Source organism: Thunnus albacares, chromosome 9 (assembly GCF_914725855.1).
Source record: "Thunnus albacares chromosome 9, fThuAlb1.1, whole genome shotgun sequence".
Taxonomy (NCBI): Eukaryota; Metazoa; Chordata; class Actinopteri; order Scombriformes; family Scombridae; genus Thunnus; species Thunnus albacares.
The window spans coordinates 28,166,308-28,180,021 of NC_058114.1; the positions used below are offsets into that span (position 1 = coordinate 28,166,308).

General features: G+C 39.6%; 3 protein-coding genes across 3 annotated transcripts; 1 reads left to right on the plus strand and 2 right to left on the minus strand.

Annotated features, from left to right (window-relative positions):
* Positions 1–184: 184 nt before the first annotated feature.
* Positions 185–4,795, minus strand: si:ch211-201h21.5 (uncharacterized protein LOC555526 homolog). The gene is made up of 7 exons (XM_044362305.1): positions 4,705–4,795; positions 4,533–4,627; positions 3,023–3,211; positions 1,791–1,973; positions 1,601–1,712; positions 1,393–1,529; positions 185–1,311 (listed from the first exon to the last, which is right to left on the minus strand). Exons 3-7 carry the CDS (start codon positions 3,203–3,205, stop codon positions 931–933), a joined length of 996 nt encoding a protein of 331 aa, XP_044218240.1. The 5' UTR covers positions 3,206–3,211; positions 4,533–4,627; positions 4,705–4,795; the 3' UTR covers positions 185–930.
* Positions 4,796–4,845: 50 nt separating this feature from the next.
* On the plus strand, positions 4,846–8,147 carry LOC122989428 (basic immunoglobulin-like variable motif-containing protein). Its single transcript, XM_044362304.1, has 10 exons — positions 4,846–4,989; positions 5,498–5,993; positions 6,181–6,310; positions 6,440–6,535; positions 6,636–6,740; positions 6,830–6,924; positions 7,009–7,141; positions 7,227–7,310; positions 7,382–7,478; positions 7,575–8,147. Exons 2-10 carry the CDS (start codon positions 5,552–5,554, stop codon positions 7,875–7,877), a joined length of 1,485 nt encoding a protein of 494 aa, XP_044218239.1. The 5' UTR covers positions 4,846–4,989; positions 5,498–5,551; the 3' UTR covers positions 7,878–8,147.
* A 1,377-nt stretch (positions 8,148–9,524) lies between these two features.
* Positions 9,525–13,617, minus strand: zgc:172121 (uncharacterized protein LOC337599 homolog). Its single transcript, XM_044362499.1, has 8 exons — positions 13,161–13,617; positions 12,331–12,398; positions 12,061–12,233; positions 11,839–11,942; positions 11,505–11,666; positions 11,194–11,399; positions 9,982–10,061; positions 9,525–9,904 (listed from the first exon to the last, which is right to left on the minus strand). Exons 1-8 carry the CDS (start codon positions 13,263–13,265, stop codon positions 9,816–9,818), a joined length of 987 nt encoding a protein of 328 aa, XP_044218434.1. The 5' UTR covers positions 13,266–13,617; the 3' UTR covers positions 9,525–9,815.
* Between the last annotated feature and the right edge of the window lie 97 nt (positions 13,618–13,714).

The following is a 13,714-nucleotide window of genomic DNA, read 5'->3' on the forward strand; positions in this document are numbered from 1 at the left end:
TATTCATAAAAGCTGAGTTTAAAGAGGTTATAATTAGTTAAAGGATATAAGAGGCCTTCAAGTGATACTCATCTGTAGAGGTCTAATAAAGTGTTTCTGTTTGTGATTCAAGAACATGTTTAATGGTTCCTGTTAAAAGTGTACTAACAGGTTTATATATTTAGAATAATTTTACACATTATAATTAACAAAGATGTGTTTAATGTGAACATTAGGAAGGATCACAGTAATGTGCAAACATTTGATCATATTCATGCTGAATCCATCATGTACAGGTAGTGTTGGCACTGACAAAGACTTTCTGTGTTCTATCAACTTATCATCACATATTTCCCAAACATGGAAAGCGTGTAGCTGCTGCCTCTGCTGGTGACTCCTACCGGACTGAACAGACCTGTACAGCTCTCTGAAATAATTTGGGAGTCAAGACTAAATATCTTTCTTAGAATTTGAACACGGTCGCACTTAAAGACTACATTTTTTTGCAACCGAAGAGAATATTTTAATACTATACTTTGATTCTCCTCTGCAGAATAAACTGCTGTCCTAAATCAGAGGTAGTTTTATTTTCACATGTGAAATTTTGTTGTTATTAATCTTTCTTGTTAAAAAACAGAAAATATGCTACATTTTACTCATTATGAGACTTTTTGCAGCCTCAGGTACTGGCATCAGTCGGCCTCAATTCAAATAAGTTGTCTACAGCCACTCTGAGCAATCCAGGAAAGACAACAGGCATACAGTATATCAAAGCCTTGCAGTACATCAGAGTAAACTGGTCTTTTGTACATCACCTCTATTTGTCAGCAAATTTAAGTACAGGATTATGATTTCATTCAATATAATCAAAAACTATTTGATTCTGGGTGGCACATTATCTTTTTTCTCCTTACTCAGATGTGCATACATGATATCAACTCAGCATGTCCATCAAGGCACTAAAGATGACTTTTTACAGGGTTGTCTGAGGGACTCCATGAGTAACTGACTGAACTTGGCGACATCACATTTAGTCATAACAAATACTCTGTGGCTCTTTTTCAGCTGATTTGTGCGATCTAGTGCCATCATGCCGCGACAGATCGAACCCTGCAGCTCCACGCGGACGGGGCACTCAATGCTCTCTGTCACAATGCTGCCATCGATGCAGGCCGCCATCGCGTAAGCATCATAAGAGACAAATCCGGGCCCAAAGTACACGTCCCTCTTATTCACCATGGCCTCTTTGGAGTAGGCCCAGCATTTAGAGGTTATCGTCTTCATAAAGCGTGCAGCGGGTGCGTCCTGATTGATCAACTCTTCAAAAAACTCCTGTATAGAAATATTTAACAGTTTTAAGTGGAACAGTCGTTATTGCAGGGTTATGTAGTTCTCCGCAAGTACACATCCTACCCATTTCAGTGCATTTCTGCATGAATATTCCCACGATGCCAGGTGTGTAGGGCAGAGGAATTCTTCCAGCACGATATAGGCGGACTCTGGATCCATTGCAAAGTTAAACTCTGCACATAGTGTCACATTTCCTTTCCCTGCAAAGACAAGAGAACATTATACAGGCCACATGTTTCAAATACAAACTGTAATCCTGTTGTGGTATTACCTTCCATGTTGCCACCCATAATGTACAGATCTTTGAGCTTTTGGGGGAAACACGGATCCAGCCTGAGAGCCAGTGCCAGATTAGTGAGCGGGCCGAGAGCCACCAGGGAGACCTGCATAAAGCACATTTCAGTACCAGAAAGCAGCCACACACACACACACAACAGACAGACCACAGGGAGGTTTCTCACCTGCTTCTGGTTTTCAGACACCAGTCTAATCATTGCATTGACTGCATGTTCTCTCTGGATTTTATCCTCCCACCGTGGATCTCTGTCCTCAATCACATCCCCAAGTCCATCGGTTCCAAAGTGGTCACTGACCGCGTTACTGGCTCCAACCATAGGACCACCAGAACCTCGAAACACTGGGATCTGCAGAGGTAAGTTCTTCTTAGTGCAGTTTTCAGCAGGATTTGTTGACAGACATGCAGCCAAGCATGAGATAATTATTAGGTGCGGTTTGTTTACAGAATACTTAAGTATGACGCCTAATGGTCATGTTTCCTTACTACAAAATGTCATTTTTAATCTTAAATGTTAAATTCAATGTTTTAATTACCGACATTCGCAATAGTGAACAATAAAAACTTTTCTACTTTTCAGGTTATACATTTACTTTCTAAGAGTTTATAAGTACAATGTCCATGTTGCTTGTAGCATAAAGAAATAGTTTGTTGGTTACACATTTTAGTTTTCCTGTGCACAATTTTCCTCTGTTCATTTAGACTGACTTAATTCTCAATTCACTCAATTTCTTCTCAATTCTCAATTCTCAATCTTTGGTTTTCATGGACCAGAAAGTGATGTAGTGGATGGAAATCACACTGTGATTAACATGACCTGCTGCTTAAGACTACAGACAGACAACACAACCCCACTCCAAACTCTCATAATGACGTTACAATCTAATCTCAAGCTGCTGAGCAAACATGACGCCAAAATGAAGTCAGTTCATCCACCATGATGACAAATGGGAAAATGAGAAAACTATCCTGTTACCTGCTGGTTGTTGAACAAAGAGAGACTGTCCTCACCAGAAAAATTTGCGTTGGTCATTTGTTAAAATGCTGAAAATGACCTACTGTACAGTATGTTTAGATTTTCCTGACAAGTGTTCACGCAAATATGATTTTGTTCTCTCTCAGAAGCAAAGGTGGAAGTAAAGTAGGACAGTCGAAGTTGGTTGGTTCTTTTAACAATAACAAACAACCTATTTTATCATTTAGGGAGGAGAAAATGTTGGAAAGTCAATCCTACAAAATCTACACTACTAATGTGAAAAAATAAAGCATAAAAAAATCATTTAAGCCCAACTCAAAAACAGTGTAGTAGCATGTATGACACTATATGCTTTTGCAATGAATCTGTTCAGGTATAATATTGTCTATATGGTCATTTAAACTCAGCTTCAGTGAACTTACCTGCTCACGCTCACAGATGGAGAGCACCCTCAAAACATTCTGACACACATTCTCAACTGCTGCATTCCCAAACACACAGGTGACGCCCAGGATCTCAATGTTAGGCGCTGCCAGGGCCATCATTATAGCCTGAGCATCATCTATGCCGCAGTCTGTGTCGATGATCACCAGCTTCTTTGCCATAGTCTCCTGTCAAATTCAAATATCCAAAATCACATTCAAAATAATACATCCATGTCTCCCTCCACTCAACTTTTTTTTCTTCTTGTTCCTACATTTGGATTGTTGAGCTTCACTGTGCAGAATCATGTATGTGCAGAGTTTGACACTAGAAGGATCTTCTCATATTCATCTGCTGAAAGTGTACGTTTCTCTGTGCTCATTGAGAATCAGATTTTTAGGGACGGGGCCTATGAGCAGGATTTGGTACATCAAAACTAGTTTGGAAGCCAATCCTGGTCCAATACTCAACTTACACAAGTGTGATGTGGAACCTTGAAGTCTCCAGTGCACAAACACTGAGAACAGACTTTACAGTGAAGTAGGAGACATCTTGTGTCCAGCACTTAAAACTTTTGAAATGAAATATATTTTCATATTCATAGACTCTAATGAGAAAGGAGTGGATGTAATTTTAAGGATTTTATAGTGGTAATTATACGTTTTTTGTTGGAAAACCATGTTAGACAAACATAATTATTATCCAAGCAGAGTATTTTTAAATGTCTTCGTACATTTCTGTACAGTTAGCAAAGTTTTTTCTTAAAGTGTAAAACATACAGTGCCAGTCAAAAGTTTGAATACTTTCTATTCAAGGGAACAGGAACGTGTGTCCAAACTTTTGACTGATACTGTATGTTTTTTTTATGTTTCACGCTATGTTACAATGAACTTCCATACAACCTGATTAATGCATTTTTTCATTCCTTCACTGTTAATTAATTGAGAATTTATTGAATTCTTTCCAGCGTGTTTTTCAGCGCAGGTGTCTATCAAATTTAAAGACCATTTACACACAGTTGATTAAAAAAAAATCTATACAATTTGTCAGTGCTGCTGGTGAGCGCTTTTTGACTTGTCAAAGCAAGGAATGCACAGGTGTAAACAATAATACTAACGATAGCTCCACTCCATCAGTTATCCCAGTAAATGTCAGTGAGTGAACATGCACAATACCAGAGCCTGCAGCCATCAATGATGTTATTAATTTCACCTGTGCTTTTCCTGCTTTGACAAGTCAAAATATCTGCTGTTCAAAGGGTCTATTGTATGTTGCATAATTTGCTCTTCTATGACATAACGTTATTTTTCATTATCAAGTTTGCTCTCAAAAGTTACAGTTTGCATTCACTGCAAAGAAGTGATGTCACTCGACCACGTCACTGTAGCAATGTCTAGGGCACAACTTTTAGTATTTTTGTTTATTTAGAAGTTATTAAAAAGCGGTCACGTGTGTAGTTTTGATTTTTACAGCATTAGAGTGAGCTGGTCAGTTAAAATGACCACTTACCTTCAGTTTGTGTTCAGAGGGCAGCTGCCGCAGTCACTCCTGTGATTGGTTTGAATTTCAGGACCAATTCACGGTTTACTAATACGGGTTGTACGCTGTAAGGCAATTACATGTATATTTAGGGTAAATTCCAAATAATGCAATAAAATAAGGTTTGAATAAATTACATTACATTTTTATCTAAAACCGTATCATTCAGGTGAGTGTTTCAATGTTATTATCCAGCTTTAATTAATTTTCTTCTGTTTGGACACCCCGGTTGCTCCTCGTAATGGTACAGTCCGTTATAACCTGCACAGGAAGAGGATACGGGTCAGGAGGACGACGTTTCGGAGTCACTACAGTTAATTTTTGACATGTTCAGAGTTAACGTGCACCTAGGTTTGGTAATATGTCGCTAGTTTGACGTTCTGCCAACTCCCAGCCGCCTACGTTTGATCCCAAGATATTTCACAAGGTAAAATAAATAAGAATAACGTCACCGCTGGGCGTGTTTACGTCTGCCAGTTACAATCCAGTACAGACGCTGCTGTGTTAGTTAGTATAGAGGTTAGTACAGATGCACCTGTGTTAGTTAGTACAGAGGTTACTACATCTGCTAGTACAGATGCAGCTGTGTTAGTACTTTTAGTGCAGATACAGCTGTGTTAGTACAGATGTTAGTGCAGATGCAGCTCCACATGTAAAATGTCAGTTAATGTTCAATAACCCCACAGCTAACTACAGGCAGGACTAAGAGCTGCTTCTGAATAATAGGTGTCTCATATCAGGTCAGAGGTAGTGTATGACGTTTCCTTATGTATGTAAGTTAAAACGATTGCATTCAAGGTTATGAACTGTAGTTAAAAGATTGTTCATGTTATCTGATTGTCTCAGAGTTTACAGTGTGTCTTGTGTCTCTATCACTGCCTCTTCCTTTTATATCTCCAGTGTTTCTAAAAAAAAGCATGTCCTTTCCTCCCCAGAAGGGACGTCTCATCACGTCAACATCACAATCAGCCTCTATAAGTGGCTGTTCAATGCCTAACACATCAGAAGGTCAAGGACCGAACCTCTCTGGGCCAGCAGGACCATCAGGTGTGCAAAGGCCCACCGATGGGGAGGAGAACCACGGTCTGCTCAGCTCCCTTGCCCGGGACGCTGCAAGGGTAAGGCGGGCTTCCAGTGCCGAGCTGCACCTGCCATGGACCTGCCCGGTCACACACTCCCGGGAGAAGTTCTACACCGTCTGCTCCGATTATGCTCTGCTCAACCAGGCTGCTTCTGTGTACCGTCCCCCGAACAAGCAGGATGATGGGCCCCCACTTGTGAAGCCCAAATCTGCAGCTGTAGGGGCCCATGTGGGATCAGATGGCGACTGTGACATGGAAGAAGTGTCCTCTGGCAACACTAAGCCTATTTTGGCCTGGGAGATTGATACGACAGACTTCAATGCCGTGCTCACAAGAAAAACAAGAACGAGTAAGAAAAATTGTTATTCTTTCAGTCTGTGATTCACTCATGCAATTCTGACCAATTACATCAGTTTGTATGACATTTGTCTTTATTATTATTTATGTCATGAAAATATTTGATCATTTATCTGCTCTATAATTAGTGAAAGATTTGAATTCTGGTATGGTGTTCACTGACTAACATTGTATTTCAGGCAATGTGAAGAAATGCAGCACCAAGAAGATGAAATCATCAGACAGGCCAAGCCGAAACCTGCAAGATGTCTCACCTCATGCCTCACTGGAGGAGATCAAACAGAGAAAAGTGCTAGACCTCAGACGATGGTAAAGTTATATTTATATTTAAATAAAAACACAGTGAAGCTTCACATCAGGCCATAGTAGTACACTTAGTTCCAAAACATTTTCAATATATAATAATTTATTCTCTGGATTTTGTATATTCTGATTCAGGTACTGTATCAGTCGGCCACAGTACAAGACTTCTTGTGGAATCTCTTCTTTGGTGTCCTGCTGGAACTTCTTGTACAGCACTCTGGGTGCAGGGAGGTGAGCAGGACATAATGTCTGCTATCACACGTCATGTAAAAATACAGCTCACTAAAGGTGCAATTGTTCTTAATAAATGTGTATTTATTTGCATTGCTAGTCTGCCGCCCATCTCTCAGGAGGAGGCGCTGCATATTCTGGGGTTTCAGCCGCCTTTCGAAGAAATCAAGTTTGGTCCTTTCACTGGCAACGCTACACTAATGCGGTACACAGAACTGCTCTTATGATTTTCTTAATAATCACTTCAGAATATTTATTCAGCTCAGTAATAAGTTTCAATATTTTTTCTTACAGATGGTTCAGACAAATTAATGACAATTTCAGAGTGCGAGGTTGCTCCTACATTCTGTACAAACCACACGGAAAACACAAGACGGCAGGAGAAACAGGTGAGTCTCCCACCTATTAAACTCAACCGCATGTCTCTTCATAAAGACATAAAGCAAAGCGGTAACCACTCTGGTCTCATTTAGCTGAAGGAGCCTTAATGAAGCTGACACAGGGGCTGAAGGATGAGTCAATGGCCTACATTTACCACTGCCAGAACCACTACTTCTGCCCAGTGGGCTTTGAAGCGACGCCACTCAAAGCAGCAAAGGCATATAGGTAGGTCACATCTCTGCAGGATAAGTCTCCAGGCGCTTGAAAGAGATTATGAACTGACTGAAGTATTTTTCACTTTTGTGGAAAGGGGCCCTCTACCCACAAATGAAATGGAATACTGGATCTTAATCGGTGAACCCAGCAGGAAACACCCAGCTATTCACTGTAAAAAGTAAGCTCAGTTTCTGCTACATTTTATCAGGCGCTGTTGTTGAGCTGTTTAACATGAAAAACTCTTTTCAGATGGCTGGACATTGTGACTGACCTCAACACACAAAATCCAGAGTACCTGGACATTCGTCACACAGAGAGGGGGATTCAGCGGCGCAAAACCAAAAAGGTTCCCCTTCTCATAATCTTTTCTTTCAAAATTTGTCTCTTTCTATAAACATTTCTGAGTCAGAGCTGAACTAAAAGAACATTCCCCGGCTCACAGGTGGGTGGAAACCTGCACTGCATCATGGCCTTCCAGAGGGTGAACTGGCAGAAGCTCGGCCCCTGGGCTCTGAATTTGGAGAACCTGCGCCACGACTTCCACCACTCCGGCACGGAGCGGGCCCACGGAAGCACCGCAGAGGAAATAGGGGAGAGGACGTCAGCCAAGCGCCTGGCCCACCTGGGACGCTCACACAGTATGGGAAGTCAGAAAGACACCAGCTGGAAACATCTGTCCAATACAGCAGAGTACAGACAGAGGAGCTCCCCCGACAGTGATCTCGAAGAAGACATCACAGACTGACAAGGTTCATTGGGACATACAGGGGGAGGACTAAATAACAGAAATTACAACACAGAACAATAGTCTTAAGATACATTTTACAGGATAAGTCTGGTGTTATTGTGTATTTGTCTTATTGTTAACAAATCCCATGAAAAGACCAAAAATGTGTTAGTTCATCTCTCAATACTTAAAAAGTCCAATTGAAAGCCCAGTTAATTTCCTAAAACATCTGGGCTCTGTAGTTTTTAGCAAATATTACTCAAACAGAAGTAAATAGTGCATTTGTTAGGGACTATTTTCAGTGGTGGATAAATACACATTTGGTGCTCTAGTGAGTATTTACAGCAGCAGGACAGTGTGTGTGAGATTGACTCAAAATAACCTCCTGTGAGTGTTCATGATAATGAAGGAACATGTCACCCAGTGTGACATTGTAGCTCACTGATGTGTTTTTAATCATTTTTGAGCATCATATGAGCTCTATGGCACAGAGGAATAAGCCATGTTAGGTTTTGGCGACACACAATCTTTGTTAGAAGGATCAATTCATAGTTGGTTTTGGTCTTTTTTTTATGAGATTTGTAGACAAAAAGAAAAATATAGAATGTCACCAAGATGTTAATTCAATGCACCTATCATTTTTGAGGCTGTATTGTAGTTTGTAGTCTTTTTAATCGAAATAACGGTGATTTTTGAAACATTTTCTTTAGCCACTTTTGTCATTTCGCAGTGCCTGCAAATGACACACCAACTACTTAATAACAATTACATCAGCTGCTACACAAGTGAACCACATTAAGTTATCATTAAGCTGTGTGCGTTAGCTTTAATAGTGGTCTATCACTGCTTTTATAAAAGGGCTTTTGATGCAGCATATTAAGGCGGAAAACTTAACTGGCACACAGATTGTTGATGTCTGAGTGTAAAGGTCATGTAAAAGAAAGAGGAAAAGTCTCAAAAGTCATGACGACAAACAGTAAGGCAAAAAAATAATACACTGAAAAAGAGGAACAGTGTCTTGACAGGGTATTTCCTCAACAGCACATTGAACTATGGCCTCAAAAATGAACAATAAGTTTAAGCTCCTACTGACCTCTTACAGTTGTAAAAAACTGAACTGAAACATGAGCTTTATTAGGCCAGGCGGTATTAACTTTAATGCACTGTAAGGTGTTTCTGTTATTTTGTCCATCCCTGTATTTAAACCAAAAGAAGGAGAGTAGGTGTTCTTACATGTTACAGTCACACTACAGGATTATTTTTTCTTTCATTTTAGTGTTAATCACTTGCACATTTCTCTGGATTTAATTCTGGTTATATCTCATCTTCTCAAACACACCGCAGTGATACTGTAGGAGTGTACACTACACTCAACTAGTGATGACTAGCAAACACATGATATCGACACATTTGCTGTAAATTCTGTTTGAAGTTCACACACTTCCATAATTCATTGTACAGGTGAGTGGGCTTGTTTTGCGCCTGACATACAGTGGTTAGTTCAGTGGAAATGGTGTCCAGTGAAAGTGTTGTGAAAGCAGCTGACATTTTGTTGTGCTTTGTGAAACCTAAGACTGTCTCGTAGACGATCCCAGTTTTTAAAAGACAGGAGCTGTACAGAAGTGATAGTGGAATCCCTCAAACTGATGAAAATCATTCAAAATGTGAACCACAGACAGTGAAGACTGCATGTTTTATTTTCATGTTTATGTAGAGCCATAATTTGTTCTTACACTTTTGTTTCGCACCCCTGTGGTGCCGTTCGTCTTTGACACAACACAACGTCATTGTGTACTCACGTGGATTTGATGTAGTTAGTTAGTTATTTATTTATTTTCCAATAAATTAAGATTTTTATAAACTCTTGGAACAGACATTATTTTCTTTACAGCAATGATCATTTCTTTTCTAGTTTTGCTTTTATCCAGACAGCTTTAATTCTCATCTTCAGTTCAGTCACACTGCAGAGGCTGGAGATGTGCAGCTTCCTTTTAACTGATGTTTTAACTCTGCTATTTGAGCGGGACCAACACGGCAGCAACCCCCTAATGGACAAAGAGAGACTCATCAGAGAAAATACAGAAGATACAGAAAATATGAACAGAGTAGAAGAACAGTTTACCTATCAAAGCAGCGCCTTGCTTCCTCCATGTATGACTCAGTTCAGGTATTGATACTGATGTTTTCTCAGATGTTTGCCACCTTTGTAAGAAAGGAGAACATGAAAGAGTCAGCAGAGTTGGAAAAAGCACTCAGATCCTTTTTCAGTAGTAATACCACAATGTAAAAATATTCCATGACGAGTTTAAGTCCTGCATTCAAAAGCAAAACAACACTACTATCAGTAAATGTACTTAAAGTATGAAAGGTAAAAGTAGTGTTAGAGATTTGATTTCATTTTATCATTATTATTATTAATGCATTCATTTGGAAGCAGCTTTTTAATGGGCTGCAGCTCATTTGTTTCGGTTTTAAAACCTTAATCCACAAAATAACTTGGAACTAAAGTTGTTGAATAACTGCAGTGACTAGGAGTAAAAAGTAATATGAAATAGAAAAACACAAAAAGTGCCTCAAATTGTACTTAAGTGGAGGATTTGATCAAATGTACTTTCCATCACTGAGAGTCAGATACGTATATGCTAATCAGAAAAGACTACATTCAAGTTTACATATTTTAAAAGTTGTTTGTACATCCATGGATGAATTACTGAATGTCAAAAAGCAGGAATGTCGGAATCATGTTTTGCTCCTGATCCTTTAAGTATCTTTTGATAATGAGTCTGATCTGATATTTATTTCTAATATACTTTTCCCCCATAATACAGCTGCACAGTGAGTACTTGAGTAAGTTAAAAAGTAATTAAAAGACATCTGACAGCAGAATAGCTCTGTTGTAAGAAAACATATCATGTATCACAGGTTTATTTTGATGGTTTAATACACATGGTATAATATGCGACAGTATTTCATGTGATATCTGTGGAGAGTTCTGTAAGTGTAGATCTGTTGTGGCAGAAACCTTTTAGAAAGATTTATACTCTCTTCATCTCCAAGAGGAAGAAAATACTTAAATTCAGGAACCAAAGTGTCTGTAAAAGCCAAATTTTCTCACAATCTGTCCATGTGCATTAAAATACAGTAATTAAAAATTTTACTTCTCTTAACAGCAACACCTCTGAACAACAGCAGGTAAGTTGAATCAGGTTTTTTGGCTGTCGTTTGCATGGTGAAAGTATGTTGTTCCTGTGTTTGACATGTCACATCTGCTGATGAAAACAGTGGCTCTTGAAGCTGTGACCTTCTTATTAAAACTCCCTGACTATAGACTCACCCCCGCTCAGTGTCCCACTCCTCTCCACTGTTGGGGTAGACCACCCAGCACATGTCTGGGCTCAGCAGTGACCTGGCAGAGTCCAGCAGCGGCTCCACCAGCGCTGGAGGACAGCAGTTGACTCCTACAGCCACCAGCTGCTTGGATCTATTAGCAATCTGGACTGCATCTGTGAACAAGCTGCCGTCTGATATACACTTCCCATCCTGATAGTGTTTTTGTACAAAAAGTGAGTTATTTTCATACGCTAATGGATTGACACTTACTGCTATTTTTTGACACTATTTTTTCTGTTCATTAGCAGTGGTTACCTTGCAAGAGAAGGAGAGCCAGGCTTTAGAGTTTGGGAATTCTCTGAGCAGCTCCACCAGAGCCTCCGCCTCTTTGATATTTGGGACTGTCTCAAAAGCAATGAGATCAGCTCCGGCTGCTGCTAAGCAGTCGACCTGTGGCCGATGCCAAATTTTAAGCTCCTTGGAGCAGACAAAAAGAAAAGACATTGATTATCAATTGACTCTAACAAATAAGTCAAGACCTAGGTCAACAGTCTGATGAGTAGCAGGAGAAATACCATGTTGTTATCATCACACGGCATACAAAATAACTTTTTATGTAACCAGTTTCAGCATGCTGAGAGCCACTCACCTCAATACTCATCTCCTCTGGATAAGCCCCAGTGTACTCTGAGCCATTGTGCAGAAAGGCCCCATATGGTCCAACAGAGCCTGCCACCAGGGGATATCTTTGCCCTTAAGAGATTAACAAACAACACAATAGAACTGCATCATAGTTTACAGAGACACAGTGACTACTCAGCTTAAAAAAAATCCCTTATAGTTCTGTATGCACATTGGATTGTTACTCTACCTGTTGAATTATTGTCAGAGACAAATCTCTCCACTGTCTCTTTGGCCAAATGAACTCCAGACATCAGCAGCTCTCTGGCGCATTCTGAGCTCACGTCCAGGTAATTGATGAATCCTGTAATGCTTGCTTGGTATGTGGCTGTTGTGATAACATCAGCACCACTAAGGAGAAACCTGTTGATAGATCACATCTATGAACTATGCTGAAAAAAAATAATACAGTTGTTAATCATTTATTTGCTTTCACATTCAATATATTGCATGGACATACCTGTAATGAGCATCTCTTATGAACTGGGGATTAGTGTGCAAAAGCCTGGCGCTCCACAAAGGATCTCCCTTTGTATGTGAGACACACAAACTCAGACATCAGTATTTATTTTATGTTTTTGTGCACTTATGTCCAAAAATATTAACATAAAATTAAACTGGTATATAGTTATTACATAAGGAGGCCCTGACAAGAATAAAAGGCAGCTAGTTAGATGGATTGTGAGCACAGGACCAATGGCTCCACCTAGTGGATTTATTGAGGCAGGCTTCAATTTTTTAACAATTACATCAACTTTCACCTGCAAAAGCATGAATCTCCACTTCCCTTATCATTGCTCACTCCACAATGTTATTATCAAACCACAAATTAAGGTTTCCTTTTTTGTCAGTTGTTAACAGTTGTCAATGTTACCATGGAAACACAGCTCTTAGCCCTGCAGAATGTCAAAACCTTCAGGATTAAAATGATTCCGTTTTTATTGTGTGCAACTGTCTAATTACCAATGTGATATCTTGTAACCCAAGATAAGATGAGAACAATCAAATGGTCAATAAGTCTAAAGCAGCAGCTTCAGTGTTTTTCATAGAAGCACTTCCCACCAAAAATTAAAATAGAATAAAATGAAATACGAGTAAAGACTTTAATCATATACTAGACTGTAATGGGAACACCAGCTGAAGTCCAGGTTGAGTAAGTGCTACATTTGACTCACAAAAGTTGTAATTATTCCTGTGTTAACGGAAAGAATACACGTAATTATCATTGGCTTAAAAACAGTTGGACGTAATGTCGAAGCTATGCGATATAAACTTCATTAATTTTTTTACCTGTAATTTGGCTCCTTGCGCCTCCAGTTCAGTTGCGAGTCCACCATCCAATATCAAAGGTCCATTATCATTCATGTAATGTCGTAGACGAGCAGAGGAACACATTGAGAAACAACTGAAGCCACTACTATCTGCATTAAACCCCTACAGTCTTGGAGATACGGGTGTTTACATTAAACACGCTATTGCAATACTTAATGTTACTTTTCAGACTGTTGTTTGTTGTTGTTCCGGGTAAAAGAGAAGGTTCAAACGTTGTGTTCACTGCCGCTCGAAACTGTAAAAATTGGGATGATTCAGACCTCTGCAACACCACTAGATGGCGCATGACACAATATCGGTGCAATGAGGTAGAGTCAGTGGATGTGTTGAGTTATACATAAATGAAGCCCAATTCATGAATCAGTCTGTTCTTGTGATTTTCTGTCCTGCTGTAAAATTACCACTTGAACAAAGCCAACAGCATCATGTTATGTATGTCATTTTCCCTACTCACAAACCATATTCATATTCACTTATGTATGTTAAACTAATTGCGTGGTGCGTCTGACGTG